Source organism: Carassius carassius, chromosome 42 (assembly GCF_963082965.1).
Source record: "Carassius carassius chromosome 42, fCarCar2.1, whole genome shotgun sequence".
In the NCBI taxonomy this organism is placed as follows: Eukaryota; Metazoa; Chordata; class Actinopteri; order Cypriniformes; family Cyprinidae; genus Carassius; species Carassius carassius.
This window is the reverse complement of record NC_081796.1, coordinates 31,506-52,560: the sequence shown is the minus strand read 5'-3', so window position 1 is coordinate 52,560 and position 21,055 is coordinate 31,506. Positions and strand designations below refer to the sequence as shown.

General features: G+C 40.9%; 1 protein-coding gene across 1 annotated transcript in view; it reads right to left on the bottom strand.

The window, feature by feature from the left end:
* Positions 1–21,055, bottom strand: part of cdh19 (cadherin 19, type 2) — a 46,785-nt gene that overhangs the window by 3,328 nt on the left and 22,402 nt on the right. The window contains exons 6-8 of the mRNA XM_059534578.1: positions 18,704–18,825; positions 18,366–18,483; positions 13,853–14,095 (exon numbers count right to left, since the gene is read on the bottom strand). Coding sequence (XP_059390561.1) covers positions 13,853–14,095; positions 18,366–18,483; positions 18,704–18,825 — 483 coding nt within the window. The remainder of the gene's footprint in view (positions 1–13,852; positions 14,096–18,365; positions 18,484–18,703; positions 18,826–21,055) is intronic.

Genomic DNA, 21,055 nt, shown 5'->3' with positions numbered 1-21,055 from the left:
CATCCCTAGTAGAAACACCCTGTTTAGATAGGTATCTGAGGATACATAGGTGGAGTGGCACCCGAGATGAGCGGGGCTTTTACCTACTCAAGAAAGGGCACAAAGCAACCGCGAGAAGCCCTCACCATATAGGATTTTAGAAAGAACACATAAAACTAGCATGCCAACTTACCAGAGTGTGGATTTCAGAAAATGTGCAAAGACTTCACATGCACTCTTACCATAGCATGGATTTTCAAATACTGTTCTAAGGAGGGGCTCTCGGGGCACTCTGATAGAGCAACTCATAGATGGAATGGTGCATCTCAAAACAGTATGTTTGAGAGTCATCAACTCGATCTGTGGAATTAATGCTGGAGTGCTCTGGGGAAAAACAGATAACTCAGTCTCATATGAGAGGAGAACTCTGAATTCAGGATAGCGCGCTCATAGGCATCCCTTCTTGGAAAAGGGGAGCATTGCCAAACTACCATGAGAATCGCCTAAATAGCCCCTCATGTTGAGGGAAGCAATGTTTGAGGTGTATAAACAAATACAAACTGGCCAAATGGAGCTCAAGTAACCAAGGTCTAATCATCTCAAGAAAGGGAACGAGGCAGAGTGCGTAACCCTTACCATACAGGATTTCTGAAAGTCTTGCGTGCACACATACCACTTACGTGGATTTTAGAGAGTGCACAAAGTGTTCACGTGCACACAAATGTTTAATAAACACTGTAACTGAGCACTGCAAAGGAAACTCACAGAGTTTATTAGTAGACACATATCCACCAGCAATTTAATACACATAAGTATACACAGAAAGGGTTGCATGCCCACCCTCCTGCGGTTCGAGCCCTGCTCAAGGGCCACCTCCTTTTAGTCCGGATCATCAGTAAGCTGGTTGCTATGAACCCACACACTGTCACAAATCATGCTTCTATGGCTCTCTCTGATTACCACTTGATGGAACCCTCTCCTGAGTATTAACGTTCATGGACTTCATTTTCCATAATCCCAGTGCCTGGGAATGATTGCTAGCACAGGTTTTTCCCATTAGCTCCCCTATTTAAACTGGTTCCGGACTCTTAACAATTGCAAAGTATTGTATTGCCCCGGCTACATTTCTGAGCATTTCTTCCTGTTAGATTGAGTTGTTGTGTAGGTCCCTGGACTGTTTGATATCGTGTGATTCTCTGCTGCCTGCCCTTGTGACCATGCTGTTGGATTCTATTCACTATTCCCTGTCTGCCGCCTATCCTGACCCTTGCTCTGTTACAGTTTGCTCTGGATTGTCTCTGTTGTTCCTGGCGCCGGTGATTGATTACTGCCTGTGTATTGTATGGACCAGATCATGATAACACATTCATTCTAATATTCAGAAAGTTTTTTTATCTACTGACTGACCTCATGTAAATCACAGCTTAGAGCCAATGAGTCTGCATCAAACTGTCCATTGACACCTTTAGGGGCCTGTTTGGACATCACCAGGAAAACCTCTACATTCCTAGCTCAGACTCATAAGCTTCAAAGAGATCTTAATCAGCTTCAATGGCCCAAGCATGCAGAGGAAAAGACCTCCCCATGCTGCTCTCTCTCTCTCTCTCTCTCTCTCTCACACACACACACACACACACACACACACACACACAGTCAAACCTTCTTGCATTTAACTCAGAATATAAGCCATTCCAAATGTATACAATATATTCCTTTGTGTTTGTATGTTTCCCAGCTCATATTAGCATGTTTATGATTCTCTAGTCATGTTAGTTGACCTCTAATAGCCTATATCCAAGCATAAGAATGTATCTTTATGTTTATATCTTTCTTGCATTTCTTTCTTGGTACCTAATTAAACCTCTCGGTTTGCCTTGGCTAAATATCTCTGCTATGTGAGCCTAAACTGCATCATATTATTTGTACCATATTTTGGGTTACTAGATAACCAGTTCATCATGCCGTTCATAAAATATGCAAATCAGGTGTCATTGAGACAAAGAAACACTTTCCCGTTGAAACCAAATGCCTTGTTATTGGTCAGTCCAACCAAATGGGGTGTTACCTGGAAACCAGATAAAACCTCTTCAACACCCAAAAAGTAAGTTTCTCTTAAGTTGTGGTTCCCTGGAGACACCCATCACCTTGGACATCTCCCGACTTCCCTTCGGGGAGTCCGATCTTCTGGCAGTTTTCAGCAACTTTGTTGATTCACTTCGGAGCAGTCAACCCATGGATGAAATTACGAAGGTTTCACTCCTAACAGGATTCAAAAGGAATCTATGCATTATACATGCACCGGGAGACTTTACTTAGCAACTACAGAACCAATGCAAGTAACCGCTTGGTAATTAATTAGATGCGCTTATAGGCTTTGACCCCTTTTAATTAAGGTGATGAGTTTCTTTGATGGTTCTTAACAGGTTGTGATTTAGTTTGAGTAAATACTGCCATGACTCTCCACTCTCTTGTGCATGAGCTCTCGCTCGCTCTCACTCCGCAGTGCGCTCACTCTCGCTCTCTCTCTCGCTCTGCTGCACGCTCTCTCCTTCTCTCTCTCCCTCTCTCTCTCTCTATGATTTCCTTGCGTTGGCATCTGTTTAATGTGTGTAGGTTTGTGTTTAGTCAGATGTTTCATGTTCCCTTGTAGTGTAATTTAATAAATATCCATATGTATTCACACTTGGTTGTAAGTGTTCGCTGCTCACAGAACGAGGTCACTTTAACGTTCCGGTTTCGTTACATGCTTAGGGAGCAATGTATTAGTAGTAAAATAATTTTTCTTGGCCAGAGAAATAATTTTACTTAGGGTCAATAAACGATTAACACTGTCCGCCCTGCGGATTAACAGATCATTTTATTGTACTATTAATGCTAAAATGCTACAAGTAATTTCTGAAGATGAATGTAGTTAATAATAACCCGTTATGATTAATTATGTACATCTCACTTTGAGCTAATTTGTTACACCTGTTTGATTCTGTTATAACTTTATTAAAGCTGCAAATGGATCTGCACACCTCTGACCCTTCATTACAGAAGACTTCGCCTCACACTGACCAGCAGCTCTTTACCAGCAAACCCTATGGAGGTTTCTGCCCAAGCCTCCATGTTGGAGTCTTACCAACAACAGCTGCAATGACTCACCTCACTCACGGAGGAAATGGTGAGGATGCTACAAGGCTTTTGTGTTACAATGCCTGAGCCCAACATTCCATCAGCTGGGCTGTCTCAAACAATTCCAAGTCCCATACTCTCATCTGCCAAGCCTTGTCTTGCATTTCCCGGGATATTCAACGGTTCACTGGAGAAATGTAAGGGCTTTCTGTTACAATGTTCTATGTTTGTTAATCAACAACCTCAATTATACCCCACAGAAAATAGTCGGGTTTCATTTGTGTGCTCACTATTGCCTAGACAAGCTTTGGATTGGGCCACCGCCACTTGGGAGGGGAAACGGCTGCCTTTTCCATCATTTGATTGCTTCCTGAAACGTTTCCGTGAGGTGTTTGAGCATTCAGCAGACAGAAAGGAACCTGTAGAGCAATTACTCGGTCTGTGACATGGACGTAGAACAGTTGCGGATTATGCACTTTCATTCCGCACCCTCGCAGCACAACCAGGATGTGAGGATGAACCACTCAAATTGCTTTACGTAAGGGACTCATAGCAATTGCAGTCTGAGCTCGCTTGTCATGAGGATGGGAGAACCCTTGAACAGTTTATTGATCTCTCCATTCGCATTGACAATCTGATGCAAGCATAACATGCCCCTTGCAACCTTCCCATGCACCCTCGAACAACCACAGTTTCCGCCGAGTCAGAACACATGCAGATTGGTTTCACTCATCTCACTGATAAAGAATGAAAGAGGATAATTTGCAATCATCTTTGCCTCTACTGTGGTTTGTCTGGCCATCTGAGAGCTTTCTGCCCTACTAGTCCTACTTCTCGAGGCTTCCCTGTAGTGAGTTCCTATCTCAAATCTACAAACAGCCTAGAAGTTCCAGTAACCCTTAAATGTAATGAAAGATGAACTAATACCGTAGCAATAATAGATTCAGGGCCTGCAGGAATTTCATCAATAGGTTTGCCAATACTCATAATCTTCCTCTTCCATGTGAATCATGAGTGGCAGTGGCAGCCTTAGGTGGATGACCTTTTGGGATCAGGACAAGTCATATTCATCACCAAGGATCTGTGTCTTCAAACTGGCATACTTCATACTGAAAGTATTCGTCTTTTCGCCATCGAATCTCCTCAGACTCCCATCATCCTGGGTCTGCCCTGGATAGAGAGACACAATCCTTTGATTTCATGGTCAACCAAACTAATACTAACTACAGTGAACTCCTGTGATTACCCTCTGAATATAACGATCAGTGATGCACAGGTTGATCCAAAATGAGTGGGTGGCTGCGGTCACCCATATTCCAAAAATATTTTAAATTATATTCGGTCGGGTTGTTTGAAATAAAGATGCCAATTAAACCTTTGTAATTTATATAGTACTAGACACAATTTCGAAATACAAAGGCCTACACTTTATTAGCTGAATAACTGGTGCGAAGATGATGCACAAGCTCAGTCTGCAGGTAGAGATGGAGGCGGTGTTATGGTTTAACTGGTTACCTAATCTGCTGCGGTCGTTCCATCACATCTGCAGCGGAGACCTGAACCAGGAAGTTGGTCACCAGATAACACGGTAACCAGTTAAACCATAACACCGGCAAGAGAAAAGGTGAAGACTGGGGAGTGGAAGCTCCGCAATACACAAATAGAAAGAGCAAAGTGTGGGAGACATTTGCCGAAATAATGAAAGATGATTAACAAAGTGCTGGCTTTGTCATGTGTACTTCTTGCTATGCTATTAACACATTTGATAGCCCTACGTCTATGGCCCAATGACGCTATGATGAGCATTTCCTACTTTTAAAAAATGCAAGTCAGGAAGCGGGTCGGGTACAATATTTTATGTTTATTTTTTGTGGTCCGAGTTGCAGGCGGGTTAGTTGAAAACGTCGGTCGGGTGTGGGTTGTTTATAGATTGACCTGCGCATCACTGATAACGACCACACCAAATATTTCAGTAAGACCAAAGCCTCACAACTGCCTTCTCAACGACCCAGCAACTATGCTGTTGACATGATTCCAGGAGCAACCCCTTCTAGAGGTAGAATTTTCCCTCCATCACAACCAGAATCTGAAGCATTGAAGACATGCATAGAGGAAGAACTATCTAAGGGGTTCATTAGACCATACACCTCACCGGACTCCAGGTGGCTTCTTCGTAAAGAAAAAGGATGGCGGCCTCCGACCATGTATCAAATACTTCAGTCTTAATGAGGTTACAGTAAAATTCCGTTATCCACTGCCTCTAGTTCTTGCAGCTCTACAACTTGGCACTTCGTGTATGTATGTAAAAGTTCTCAATCTAGGTGCCTCAGTCCACAGGATTGTGATAGCGATACACAGCAAGTTGCCATAGAGACAGCCTTGATCAGGCCCAGACAGAGTCAACAATCAGCAGGTGTTGACTCTGTCTCTCTTTGTCCATTCTGGTCTCCAAATCCATCCATTTTACTTTGCAAAGTCTACATAGATGATATCTTAATTTAGTCAGATACTCTGGACTGCCATGTGCAACATGTAAGGGCAGTACTTCAGAGACTCATTGATAGTCAGCTATATGCCAAGATTGAGAAATGTGAATTCCACCAGACAGTAACATCCTTCCTTGGTTACATCATCAGTGCAGAGGGGGTAGCAATGGTTGATAAAAAGGTACAGTCTGTGCTCAACTCGCCTTAACCCACGATCGAAAAGGAACTACAATGCTTCTTGGGCTTCGTAAATTTCTACAGATGGTTCATTCGTGGCTTCAGCACCATCGCAGCACCTCACCTCCATGATAAAAGGAAACAGACATTGTCTACTCTGGTCTTGGTCTTCTACCATGGCATTCCAACAGTTGAAGGAACGTTTCACCACTGCATTCATTCTTCATCATACTGACCCATTAGAGTTCAATGTGGAGGTGGATGCATCCAACACCAGGATTGGTTCCATACTCTCTCAGAGATAATCCTCTCAGACTCTTCCCTTGTGCCCTCTATTCTCGTAAATTCAACTCTACAGAGCAAAATTATGATGTGGGAACTTCTAGCAATAAAGGGAGCCTTAGAAGAATGGAATCACTGGTTAGAGGGGGCAAAACTTCCCTTTGTTCTAACGGATCACCGCAACCTTGAGTACCTCAGATCAGCCAAACGGCTCAACTGCCGACAGGCAAGATTGTCTCTGTTTTTCACTCATTTCAATTTTAAATAAACCTACCGTCCAGGCTCAAAGAATTTCAAGGCAGACACTCTCCCTAGGAAGCTTGAATCTTCTCTGATTCCTCCATCCAATTAACCCATAATTCACTCTAACCTCATTCTCGCTCCTATCCAGTGAGGTATCATGACAGGAATCGCAGAGGCACAGATCAGTGAAAACTCTCTGCCAGAATGTCCTCTCTAAATCATCTCACCAGTGCCCAGCAGGCCTACTCCAGCCACTTCCAGTTCCCCAACAACCATGGTCTCACATAGCCATAGACTTTGTCACAGACCTCCCCAACTCAAGGAACTACACCACCATTCTGACAGTAATCGATCGTTTCTCTAAGGCATGTCACCTAATACCTTTAAGTAAACTGCCAACAGCCTTTAAAACAGCAGAGGTACTCATGGAACAGGTTTTCTACTTTTATGGACTCCCTGAGGACATTGTCTCAAATCGTGGTCCTCAGTTCACTTCCCGGGTGTGGTTTGCATTCTGTAGAAACCTCAACATCAACGTCAGTCTTACCTCCGGATATCACCCACAGTCGAATGGACAGGTAGAGAGATTGTACCAGGAACTTACACGTTTCTTGCATTCCTACTGCCATCACAATCAGAACGACTGGAGTCATTTTCTTCTATGGGCTGAATTTGCACAGATTTCTCTCAGCAAACCATCCACCTGCCTTACTCCATTTCAATGTGTACTCTGTTTCCAAACACCCCTGTTTCCCTGGTGTGGGGAACCCTCAGAACTCCCTGCCATTAACAACTGGTTTCAGAGAAGTGAGGAAACTTGGAATACTGCTCATGTGAATCTTCAATGCACCATTTGCAGAGTAAAGGGAAAAGCTCATCGTCACAGAAGGTTAAGCCCTGCTTACACCCCTGGGCAATGGGTCTGGCTCTCCACCAAGGATCTTCACCTTCGACTCCCATGCCGGCAATTAAGTCCCAGATACATGTGTCCATTCAAATCATTAGATAGATTACACCAGTATCTTACCGTTTGTCCCACCCCCCAAAAAATTATTGTATATCACCCACTTTTCATGCTTCTCTGCTTAAGCCCGCTGGTGGTCCAAGAGGAGAGAGGGACCAGGAAGAAGCCATGAATGAGAGTCCCCCTCGCATCACCAGATGGCAAAGAGGTGTACCAGGTGCAGGAAATCCTGGACTCCTAACACCGGGCCAGGTTACTACAATACCTCTTTGACTGGGAAGGGTATGGCCCTGAGGAAAGATCTTGGGTCAATGCTCAGGATATCTTGCATCCTTCACTCACAGCTGAATTCCATAGAGCTCACCCTCACAAACCAGCACCCCACTCCCGTGCAAGGCCTCGGCGTCTAATACCTCCTCACTTCAGGAGCCTCTCAAAGAGAGGTGGTTCTGTCACAAATCAGGCTTCTGTAGCTCTCTCCGATCGCCACCGGATGGGGACCCTCTCCTGAGTACAAACATTCATGGAATTCATTTCCCATAATCCTTGTGCCTGGAACTGATTACTAGCACAGGTGTTTCCCCTTAATTCCCCTATTTAAACTGCTTCTGGACACATAACCATTGCGAAGTCTTGTATTGCCCCGGCTACATTTCTGAGCGTTCCTTCCTGACCCTGGACTGTTTGAAATTGTGTGATTTCTCTTCTGCTTGCCCTTGTGACCATATTGTTGGATTCTATTCACTATTCCCTGTCTGCTGCTTGTCTCATCCATCGCTCTGTTACAGTTTGCTCTTCTGGATTGTCTCTGTTCCTGATGCCGGTGATTGATTACTGCCTGTTTGATTTGGTTATAACTTTATTAAAGTTGCAAATGGATCTGCATGCCTCTCTTTCTCTCTCTCTCCCCCTGAGTGGGTGGAGTTGGCCTGTGAGTTAGTGAGCTTTACTGATCATTGACTAGTCAAAGGTTTTTTTATTTTTTATATATAGCAATTCTGAGGGTTAGTAGTGCTTACTGGCATTTTAATACTTTTTTTGTTGAATGATGTTAATTTTAAGGATGTTTTAAGCTATTTATGGAATGTTTTAAGTTATGGTTTGTAAATCTGAAACAGTGATGGAACTATGGAATGATCGAAATAAAGTCACTTTTCCAGCAATACAATTTTAACATCTCTCAGAATACCACTCAATATATAAGAAAGCTTGAATTGGACATATTGAATTTACAAGAATTTAAAATTCTACTGCAGATGAAAATGCTGAAATCATTGCCTCTAAGAAGTCTTGTTGACTTGTTTTCAGAACTTAATGCAAATGGATGCTCCATTTAAGGGAATCTTTCGCCTAGAAAGGAAACAATGGTCACATTTATTATACTCACTCCTTGTACTCTGAAAATTGGCAGGAGTTAATAAAGTCCTCTGATATTAGACAAAGGGCTATGCGGCTCTATGCTGGGCTGTATACTACTCAATACTAGGATGATGAGGACCTGTGTGATAGTTTTTTTATTATTATTAGAGTTATTAGAAATATCTCTGAGGACTCTAAGGTGGAGCTAGAGGATAAACCTTTGTCTGGACGGGAGCTTTATGCTGCTGTTCAGGAAATGGAGAATGGCAGAGCACCTGGCACCGACGGGCTTCGAGTCAAATTTTATAAAGCTCTTTGGGCAGTAGTGGGTGAAGACCTGCTAGTTGTTCTAAATGAGAGCTTGTCTGAAGGTTCATTGGCTTTGAGCTGCAGAACATTCGTGATCACCCTTTTGCCAAATAAGGCAGTCTTTTCCTGGTGTTGGTGTTAAGAACAGAGGGAGTGTACTATAAGTGCATTCATGACCCAGCTCCACACCTAGAAAAACAAGTGTGCTGCCGAAGCAACAAAAATAATCTTCTATTGGTCCACTTAAAATTTGAGTCTATCAAACTATCAAGGATACATCTCAATGTTGTGTATCTAGGTTCTCTGGGCAAACACCAACCAAGCATTGAGATAATTTGACATGTAGATGCTACACAGTTGTAGGGCCATTAATGCATTGAGTTGTTGCCATATGATTGGCTGATTACCAATTTGTGTTACCAAGCAATTTGTGTACCTAGGTGTACCTAATAAAGTGGCCGGTGAGTGTGTATTTATACACCTTCTCATTCAAAGAGTTTTCTTTATTTTCATGACTATGAAAATTGTACAACCCGAATTTCGGAAAAGTTGGGACGTTTTTTATATTTTAATAAAATGAAAACTAAAAGACTTTCAAATCACACGAGCCAATATTTTATTCACAATAGAACATAGATAACATAGCAAATGTTTAAACTGAGAAAGTTTACAATTTTATGCACAAAATGAGCTCATTTCAATTTTGATTTCTGCTACAGGTCTCAAAATAGTTGGGACGGGGCATGTTTACCATGGTGTAGCATCTCCTTTTCTTTTCAAAACAGTTTGAAGACGTCTGGGCATTGAGGCTATGGGTTGCTGGAGTTTTGCTGTTGGAATTTGGTCCCATTCTTGCCTTATATAGATTTCCAGCTGCTGAAGAGTTCGTGGTCGTCTTTGACGTATAGGTGAAAGATCTGGACTGCAGGCAGGCCAGGTTAGCACCCGGACTCTTCTACGACGAAGCCATGCTGTTGTTATAGCTGCAGTATGTGGTTTTGCATTGTCCTGCTGAAATAAACAAGGCCTTCCCTGAAATAGACGTTGTTTGGAGGGAAGCATATGTTGCTCTAAAACCTTTATATACCTTTCAGCATTCACAGAGCCTTCCAAAACATGCAAGCTGCCCATACCGTATGCACTTATGCACCCCCATACCATCAGAGATGCTGGCTTTTGAACTGAACGCTGATAACATGCTGGAAGGTCTCCCTCCTCTTTAGCCCGGAGGACACGGCGTCCGTGATTTCCAACAAGAATGTCAAATTTGGACTCGTCTGACCATAAAACACTATTCCACTTTGAAATAGTCCATTTTAAATGAGCCTTGGCCCACAGGACACGACGGCGCTTCTGGACCATGTTCACATATGGCTTCCTTTTTGCATGATAGAGCTTTAGTTGGCATCTGCTGATGGCACGGCGGATTGTGTTTACCGACAGTGGTTTCTGAAAGTATTCCTGGGCCCATTTAGTAATGTCATTGACACAATCATGCCGATGAGTGATGCAGTGTCGTCTGAGAGCCCGAAGACCATTGGGCATCCAATAAAGGTCTCCGGCCTTGTCCCTTACGCACAGAGATTTCTCCAGTTTCTCTGAATCTTTTGATGATGTTATGCACTGTAGATGATGAGATTTGCAAAGCCTTTGCAATTTGACGTTGAGGAACATTGTTTTTAAAGTTTTCCACAATTTTTTTACGCAGTCTTTCACAGATTGGAGAGCCTCTGCCCATCTTTACTTCTGAGAGACTCTGCTTCTCTAAGACAAAGCTTTTATAGCTAATCATGTTACAGACCTGATATCAATTAACTTAATTAATCACTAGATGTTCTCCCAGCTGAATATTTTCAAAACTGCTTGCTTTTTTACCCATTTGTTGCCCCCGTGCCAACTTTTTTGAGACCTGTAGCAGGCATTAAATTTTAAATTAGCTAATTAAGTGGATAAAAGTGCGAAATTTCTCAGTTTAAACATTTGCTACGTTATCTATGTTCTATTGTGAATAAAATATTGGCTCATGTGATTTGAAATTCCTTTAGTTTTCATTTTATTAAAATTTAAAAAACGTCCCAACTTTTCCGGAATTCGGGTTGTAGAGTCACGGGGTGTAATGGGGTGCTGCGCCAGATGACCTGGCCTCCACAGTCACCGGACCTAAACCCAATTGAGATGGTTTAGAGGTGAGCTGGACCGCAGACAGAAGGCAAAAGGGCCAACAAGTGCTAAGCATCTCTCGGGGAACTCCTTCAAGACTGTTGGAAGACCATTTCAGGTGACTACCTCTTGAAGCTCATCAAGAGAATACCAAGACTGTGCAAAGAAGTAATCAAAGCAAAAGGTGGCTTTTTTGAAGAACCTAGAATATGACATATTTTCAGTTGTTTCACACTTTTTTGTTATGTATATAATTCCATATATAATTCCACATGTGTTAATTCATAGTTTTCATGCCTTCAGTGTGAATCTACAATTTTCATAGTCATGAAAATAGTTCAAGTTCAAGTTCAAGTTCATTTATTTATATAGCACATTTAAACAGCCGCTAGACAGACCAAAGTGCTTTACAGAACAAGCATAAAAAAATAAAAGCAGCAAAACAGACATAAGCACATAGAGAACAACTAAGCTAAGATTAATTATAAAATCAAGAAGCAAATGTAAAATAATAAGAACAGTCTAAGATAAGTAATCAATATGCTAACGAGAATAGATAAGTTTTGACCAGAGACTTAAAAACAGAGAGGTTGGAAGCCGTTCTGATCTCTAGAGGCATGGTGTTCCACAGACGGGGCCCTGCCACCGCAAAAGCACGCTCCCCTCTACGCTTAAGTCTGACACGAGGGACTACCAGCAGCGCCTGGTCGTGGGATCTGAGACTTCTGGACGGAATGTACGGATGAATAAGTTCAGAGAGATAAACCGGATTTGAAGACAAAGAGGAGAATTTTGAAATCTATTCTCTGCCGGACTGGTAACCAATGTAAAGATCTGAGGAGAAAACTCTTTGAATGAAAAGGTGTGTCCAAACCTTAGGTCTGTACTGTATATATATATATACACAGGGTGAACAAGGGCCAGGTGGAGGTCATCAGCTGTAATGTGAATAACAAGGATAGCTATGGTAACACACAAGGGAAACTATGAAGGCAAACAAGGCAGCATAGGGAACAAGAAAACAAGAACTCAACACAGGAAAAAAAACAGGAGCATTTAAACACAAAATAAGGAAACACGAGACAGGATAGTCACAGATTACCCTCAAGGAGTAGATTCCATCACTCCACAACAAAACACACACTTTAAGTCCAGGAAGGAGGTGTAGTGGAAGTGGAACAGGGGGAGGGGCAGAAGGCCAGGCCCGTGGAGTGGAAGAGGGCCTGGAGAATGTGGCAGAGCAAGAGACAATGGTTGGAGCAGGCAGAGTGGGAGACCAGGGTGGAGCATTCAGACCAGGTGGCCAGGGCAGAGCTGGAGACCAGGGCTTGGCTGATAGAGCAGAAGAACATGGAGGAAAAGGCAACCAGGGCGGATCCAGTGGATAGAGCAGGAGACCAGGTGAAGCCAGCAGAGCAGCTGAAGCAAAAAAATCACCAAGGCGGAGGAGATGGCCTCAACAGCAGAGTAGATGGAGCTGAAGATCCCCACCGCAGAATGGAGGGTGCAGAGCTGGAGACCGCCAAAGGGGCTCAGGCCTAGCAGGTAACCATTAAGGCAGAGCAGATGGGCAGAGGATCAGACCGAACAGAAGACCCTCGCAGTGGAGTAGTAATCCATAGCGGTGGGTCAGGCGCTACTGTAACACAAAGCACAGAGAGGTTAGCAGAGGCATCTGTGGCTGTAACTGGATGGGAGGAGAGTTCTCTGAGGCAGAGAGTACCTCTGTGGTTTGGAAATGGCAGGATTTTTGGAAACTGACTCTGTGGTCATGAAAGGATGAGCAAAGGATTCAGGGATGGCTTTTGTGGCAGTGACAGGACAGGCAGAGAATTCAGAGATGACTTCCTTGGCCATAACAGGCCAAGACTCAGAAGTGGCAGCAGTGAAATAGGAGTGGTGGACATGATGGGAGGAGACTCTGTAATGACCCCATGACAGGGGCCTCTTCCACCTCTCCCGCTGTGAAGGAGGAACCACATATCTACAGGGGATGGTCAAGAAATTAACAAAGCGTCCCTAGAGGATATTCCAAATTTGGTCCTCTAGGAAGCATGTGCCCTGAAAAAGGTGAATTAGCCTAAACAAAAATGCACACAGCCAAGCACAGAAACTAAAACAAAATTAAGTAGATCCACAAGTAACAAAACTAAACCAAAAGAAAATAGAAACGGAAGAAAAACCAACACATAGCCACAATGGACAACACCAGACAAAGGCACAGTAACTTAACACAGGAAGCAAAAACGGAAATGAAAGAGAGCAAAACATTACAAAATAAGAGACAAGTAAACAATAATGAATAGTCAGATGGTCATTATCACAAAATGTAGTCTTACAGAGTGTTAAGGATAATGTCTGTCTGACTAAAGAGAAATGTTCATTATGTTTCACTCAGTACTGCACATATGCAAATTATATATGCAATTTAATTTACATACAGTATATCATTAGCATTCTGATACTTGATTAAGCATCTGTGTTATTATATTAGAATGATGTCACACTGGTTTATCAGTATATTGATTATGAGAGCTTATTAGATTTTCCTGTATTCTGTCATACTTGCCTGCTTGGACTGTAGATAATATTCCCTCGTTAAAACAAGAGCTCTGCTAGAAAAGAGATTCTTGCAATTCAGTACTGATGCAACCACATAAATATATCCCACAATTCATCAGAAATGGTGAAATCTATCTAGGGTTATATAAATACAACTTTAAAAGGAGTCACTTTGAATGAGACGTTCTTAATACCACTTCCCATAATTGCTCACCTGCAAGTATGATAAGACAAACAGACAGGCCAAGTAAAATCTGCATGCTGACATCCAGAGAGACTTCCAAGCCACCCGATGGGCAGTAACCTGTAGGCTGACATGCACACACTCTGATGGTAAGAGTGGTGGTACTGGACAGAATGGGGGAACCGCTGTCTCTGATCACCACAGGAAGATGGTAGTGTGTGCGATCATGTTGGGTGAAGGTGCTCCGCCGTGCCAGAATGCTAGCTGTGTTATCTGTGACAGTTTCAGATTATGACACAATTATATATACACACAGTACATCATATAAATGTGTTAAATGCTAAAAAGAATTAAGGAAACAGTTCTACAATCTTACATTTGATCTCAATGAATGAAATATCAAATGTTAAAATATTTACTTATATACATTATGTAAATTGTTGAGAACAAAATGATCAAACCTTCAAAACCTCCTTGCAAGGACATATATGAATATGCCATCCTGGAGGAGCTGGACTACCTGTGCAAACTGACTGGGTTGCATGTATTGCCTTATGCTACAAGTAGTTAGAAGGACGGTAACAAAGCTAGAGAAAAATCAGTCAGGAAGGATAAGGAAAGACCACTTGCAAAACCATTCCCTTTTTGTTGGGTTTTCTTGCTGTTGCCTCTCCAGTGAACCTGTTGTCACTTTCATTTTGACCAAAGCAGTGAAACTGATTCACAATGACTTATGCTTTCTAACTGGACAGACTGTGTCCCTGTCCACAAGAACACAAGTATTTTCAAAATTGCTGCTTTTTCTATGCATTTTGGCTATTCATCCACATGCAGATGCAGCACAAGGTCACTGAAACATATCATTTTTGAAAATTCCTGCCAGAGTAAAGATTTTCAAAAACTCTGCAGTGTTATCATGTAGACAGTGAAATCGAAGATTTTGGCTTGTGACGTTGGGGCATGCACTGTTATCTCCACCTACTGAAAACTTTTTCAGGCTTCTGATTGGCCAACATGGCTTTACGGTTGAGATTATATTGCCACCTGTTGTTTTGGCATGCTCTTGACAGTGCTTCATAGCATGATTTTGCATTTTAAAAGAAAATCTCCATCCACATTAAAAAGGAAGATGGAAACACTTTATAAAAATATCCTGTGGACATGGCCTGATACCCCTGAAGTTATAACTGACTTATGCCGAGTTCACACTGCACGATTTTAACCCAAATTTTCTATTACAGACAGGTTTTGAAAAATCGCTGACAAATACCTAAAATCGGAGGCAAATTGGTGCTTGTTTACACGGTGCTCGTTCACGTGGTGCTCGTTCATGCCAGTGAATTATGAAAGATGCGATCTAAAAGAATCGCCTGCTGTGTGAAATGAGACTGAATTCTACATCGGCAATGACCTGCAGCCAGTATAAGTGTAACTTTGCTTGGAAAGTGGTGGTGACACCATGCAACTTGTTTTGATAGTTTTTTATTTAATAACCTAATTTACTTGGAGACTGGGTTTAGAGTTGGAAAAACTGAATTTTCACTTTTCAGAAGTACATTAATGTACCAGGGGTGGCACCAGAGAATTTTAAACACAGGTGTTAAGGGATGCTAGGTCATTGTCAGGAGGAACTGGGCAATTCAGGGCTTCAGAATCATTCTTCTCACTGGTCACTCTTTTGTGGCTAACTTTCTCAGTTGGTCCCATGAGCATAGTTTTTTTGCTATTAATCAATGCTTGCTGATGAACTTCTATGATAGTTTATAGTGATATGGAAACGAAAGTGGTTAACATTCATACCATTATGTTTCGTCAGTAGTATTATTTGTGATTTTAATTTTGAGAATGGGAGTTCCTCTTTTGCTATGTAATAAGCCCAGCTTCGGGTGCTTTCACTTTCGATTTCGTGATCTTGTTAGGTTTTTTTGCTATTAATCAATGCTTGCTGATGAACTTTTATCATAGTTTATAGTTATATGGAAACGAAAGTGGTTAACATTCAAACCATTATTTTTTCATCAGTAGTATTATTTTGTGATTTCTCTTTTGCTATGTTATAAGCCTAGCTTTGGGTATTTTCACTTTCGATTTTGTGATCTTGTTAGGTTTTACAATAAAAGATAATTGTCTTATTGCTTAAATCTATACACCTTTCACCTTTTAAGACAAAAAAAAGATGTTTTCATTGTTATTTTTAATTAAAATGTACAGTAACAATATAATCGTAAGATTAAATGAAAAACTTGCTTACAAAACGTTTATTAACAAAAACAAATAAAATGAGGCATGGCATAGGCCTACACTACATTCTGTATTAGGCTATATAATAACTAAAAGATTAAAGAACGTTTAGCAACACTGAGGAATATAAAAAATTAAATAAAATTAATTAATTAATTAATTAAAGAGACCCTCCATAGCATATCATGAGGTAAAAAGCAAAGATAAGCTTTTCAAAATTAAAACGAAACAAAAATAAAAGTAAAAGTAAAACTAAACTTTCTGCTGATGACAGTGCTTGCATGTCCCCATGCCCCACCCAACACTTTACCTTCTCTAGTTTAAGAAGCAGTCTTTCACTTTACTTTAGTGTGAAAAATAAATATGTGTATCATTTTTGTTGAGCGCACCTTTGCTCCCCTGCTGGCGCGGCAAGTATAAAGCATGCTCAGTTCAAATGAGTTGCTGTTTGATGTTTTTAAAATGCTACAAAAATGGCATTTAAAATTTAATTTTGTAGTCCATATGAAAAGGTGCATTTCTATTAAAGGGGTCATATGATGCTTTTTTAAAGATAATTATTTTGTGTATTTGCTTTAATAGAATATGTTGAAATGCTTTAATGTTCAAAAACACATTATATTTCAAATACTGTACATTATTGTAGGTCCTCTATGCCCCCCTCTCTCAAATACATAGTTTTCTACAAAGTCCCTCCTTCCGACAAGCACAGTCTGCTCTGATTGGCCAACTGACCCAGTGTATTGTGATTGGCCGATCACTGCAAGCACTCTTAAATATAACGCCCCTTTCCATAATCATCTTTCAAAATAAATGTAAAGACAGTTAATAATGTCCTTAGTTTTACCATCAGTTCAAGCCCGAAAGAGGTACAGAGTCACGTGACAGACACAGAGATGAATCTTGTATGTGTTTACAGAACATAAACAATGGACGGTTAAGACAGCTGACTGTCTCTCTCTCTCTCACTCTCTCTCACACACACATACAAGCAACACGCATTTGAACAATCAATAGCAAATATTTAAACTAATAACATACTTAAAGTAGCTGATTCAGAAGCGCCAGATTGTCATAGCAAAGTCTAAATTACATCCTCTCCTAGGTTCATGAAACAGTGGTCCACAAAATGTGTTGCTGTTCTGTTGTAGGTAATCTTAACGATTCCTAAATGCATCTACTTTTGGAAGGCCAAATAAAGAACTTTTGCCTAGATACACATAGTATCTCCCTGACATTGCTGCTTCAACACTAACTGTGGTTACTGAAACTTCTTTCTTTGCATGAACATTTGAGCTGCATTACGCAATTATTTCCACATAGTGAAGTAGATATGTGGGGGTGTGTTTAAACAAGGTGTTTTGAGGGGTGTGGCAGAGTTTTGACTTTGATAATTGGATTTGAGACTTTAGCCTTTGTAACTTTACAGAACTTCATTATGCACCAAGAGCTTGTAACACTCCAAAGAAATGGAAAAATTTAAATCGCATCATATGACCCCTTTAAAAGCACGTACCTGTGGAGATGGCGAGTCAGCGTCGGCATTCAGCAAACCTCATCTTTGCCCCCAACACTAACTCAGAAAGCACTAGTTTATTAATAAATAATTAAAATGTAAATTTTTTTCCCTGAAACATTCATAATTACTTTTCTGGGGCTTTGAGGCAATTGCTGTATGCGTGAGCTTGAGCGCAGAATAGGCTCTAATATGTCTCCCCATATATTAATGTATGGTTAATATATTATTATATTAATTAATTGAATATAACGTGCGACTAGTTGACTAGAAAAAATCTTTAGTAGAGGGCAGGCCTACTTAGCACAAGGAAGCACTCAATTTTTTAAATAAATAAATGATATAATTATATTAGGAAAAAAAGTGCAACATCTGCAAACCACATCGTTATTGCACTGCGTGAGTTATGCATGAGTAAGGAGTCTTTTTTATCTCCCTAATTAGATTATGAAGAATGATTTGTTGATCTTGTTATCGCCTTTAATACATACATTATGGAAGATATTTTTCAATTACTTTCAAAAAGTGGTAGGGACAATATCGACCCTGGCAAAAATGGTGGGGAAATGTCTGACTTAAAAAATTGTGCAGTGTGAATAATCAGCATGAAGCTCTACTCGCAGTTTGGGCAAAATTATTTAGCACAGTGCTTCTCACATTTTTTGTGTGAAAAATTGACACTTAACATAGGCAACCGAATAAATACCACCACTTACTGTTTTTGCACAGGTGTAAGTTGTGTGAAACCAGCCATTCTAAACTTAGAAAGCTCATGTTGTGACATACCTTGGTTGTCTCTGATGGTGAAGTTCGGGTTGATGTGTTTGTCTGGGATCATGGAGAAATAGAAATGATGGCCGTCTACAGGATCATCTGCATCAGTGGCACTGATCAACTCAATTAGCTTTAAATGAGACAAACAGAGAACACATAATCTGAACGTGTACCTCAATTTATTAACAGTTCAAACTCAAATAGTTAGATCCTTGCCAACAGGCCATATTTTGACTAAAATGGGTGAGCAAAATGAGCAAGCAATTCTCTTTAGAGAACGAGAAAGCTCTATACTTGCACAGCCAATGGAAAAATTAGAAAGATTTAAACTTTTTCCTTGTACGTGTTACCTCTCCTGCCTGTGTATCCTCACACACATAGGGCTGATAGTCTTGTGACAAGGTGGGCACGTTATCATTGATGTCAAGGAGTGTTATGTGCAAAGACACTGAAGAGGACAGCTGCTCATCACCTGAAAGATGCAGTAAAACATACATTTTATTCTTCACTGCGCATCAGTTATAGTTAAGAAGAGCTAAGGGAGTTTTCTAACTTTGGTTAAATAACATACCCTATGGACTCAGAGAAGTGTATAAAAGCGGAACACAATGAAAAAAAAAAGTAAGCTTCTGGTCTCTTTTGACATAAAAATGTGTTTAACAAACTATAAATGATTTGTGATAAAAGAAAAATTATTATGAGAATTAAATAACATGACCCTATAGACATAACCCCAGGTATTTATTCAATACAGTGGCTAAATTAACGAAAAATAAAGCCTCAACAAGTGTTGACATTTCCCAACACCACAGCAGTAATGACTTTATGAACTACTTTACTTCTAAAATCGATACTATTAGAGATAAAATTGCAACCATTCAGCCGTCAGCCACAGTATCACATCAGACAGTGCACTATAGACCCCCTGAGGGACAGTTCCACTCTTTCTCTACCATAAGAGAGGAAGAATTGTATAAACTTGTTAAATCATTTAAACCAACAACATGTATGTTAGACCCTATACCATCTAAGCTCCTAAAAGAGGTGCTTCCAGAAGTCATAGATCCTCTTCTGACTATTATTAATTCCTCATTGTCATTAGGATATGTCCCCAAAACCTTCAAACTGGCTGTTATTAAGCCTCTCATCAAAAAACCACAACTTGACCCCAAAGAACTAGTTAATTATAGACCAATCTCGAATCTCCCTTTTCTGTCCAAGATACTAGAAAAGGTGGTATCCTCACAATTATATTCCTTCTTAGAGAAAAATGGTATATGTGAGGATTTCCAGTCAGGATTTAGAACGTATCATAGTACTGAGACTGCTCTCCTTAGAGTTACAAATGATCTGCTCTTATCATCTGGTCGTGGGTGTATCTCTCTATTAGTTTTATTGGATCTTAGTGCTGCGTTTGACACAATTGACCACAACATTCTTTTGCATAGACTTGAACACTTTGTTGGCATCAGTGGAAGTGCATTAGCATGGTTTAAGTCGTACTTATATGACCGCCATCGGTTCGTAGCAGTGAATGAAGATGTATCCTATCGATCACAAGTGCAGTATGGAGTACCTCGAGGCTCAGTACTAGGGCCGCTACTCTTCACGCTTTATATGTTACCCTTGGGAGATATCATCAGGAAACATGGTAAATGGTATGGACTGCATTTATATAGCACTTTCAACAGACCACATGGCCATCCGAAGCGCTTTTACAATTTGCCTCACATTCACCCATTCACACACTCATTCATACACCGACTGCGGTGTCAGCCATTCAAGGCGCCATCCAGCTTGTCGGGAGCAGCTGGGATAAGGTGTCTTGCTCAAGGACACCTCGACACTTGGTCAGGTGGAGCCGGGGATTGAACCACCAACCTTCCGGTTTGTAGACAACCTACATGAACCACTGAGCCACTGCCGCCCCACATGGTGTTAGCTTTCACTGTTATGCTGATGATACTCAGCTCTATATTTCTTCGCAGCCCGGTGAAACACACCAATTTGAAAAACTAATGGATTGCATAGTCGATATAAAAAACTGGATGACGAATAATTTCTTACTGCTAAATTCTGAAAAAACAGAGGTGTTAATTATAGGACCTAAAAACTCTGCTTGTAATAACCTAGAACACTGTCTAAGACTTGATGGTTGCTCTGTCAATTCTTCGTCATCAGTTAGGAACCTAGGTGTGCTATTTGATCGCAATCTTTCCTTAGAAAGCCACGTTTCTAGCATTTGTAAAACTGCATTTTTCCATCTCAAAAATATATCTAAATTACGGCCTATGCTCTCAATGTCAAATGCAGAAATGTTAATCCATGCATTTATGACCTCAAGGTTAGATTATTGTAATGCTTTATTGGGTGGTTGTTCTGCACGCTTAGTAAACAAACTACAGCTAGTCCAAAATGCAGCAGCAAGAGTTCTTACTAGAACCAGGAAGTATGACCATATTAGCCCGGTCTTGTCAACACTGCACTGGCTCCCTATCAAACATCGTATAGATTTTAAAATATTGCTTATTACTTATAAAGCCCTGAATGCTTTAGCACCTCAGTATTTGAATGAGCTCCTTTTACATTATAATCCTCTACGTCCGCTACGTTCTCAAAACTCAGGCAATTTGATAATACCTAGAATATCAAATCAACTGTGGGCGGCAGATCCTTTTCCTATTTGGCGCCTAAACTCTGGA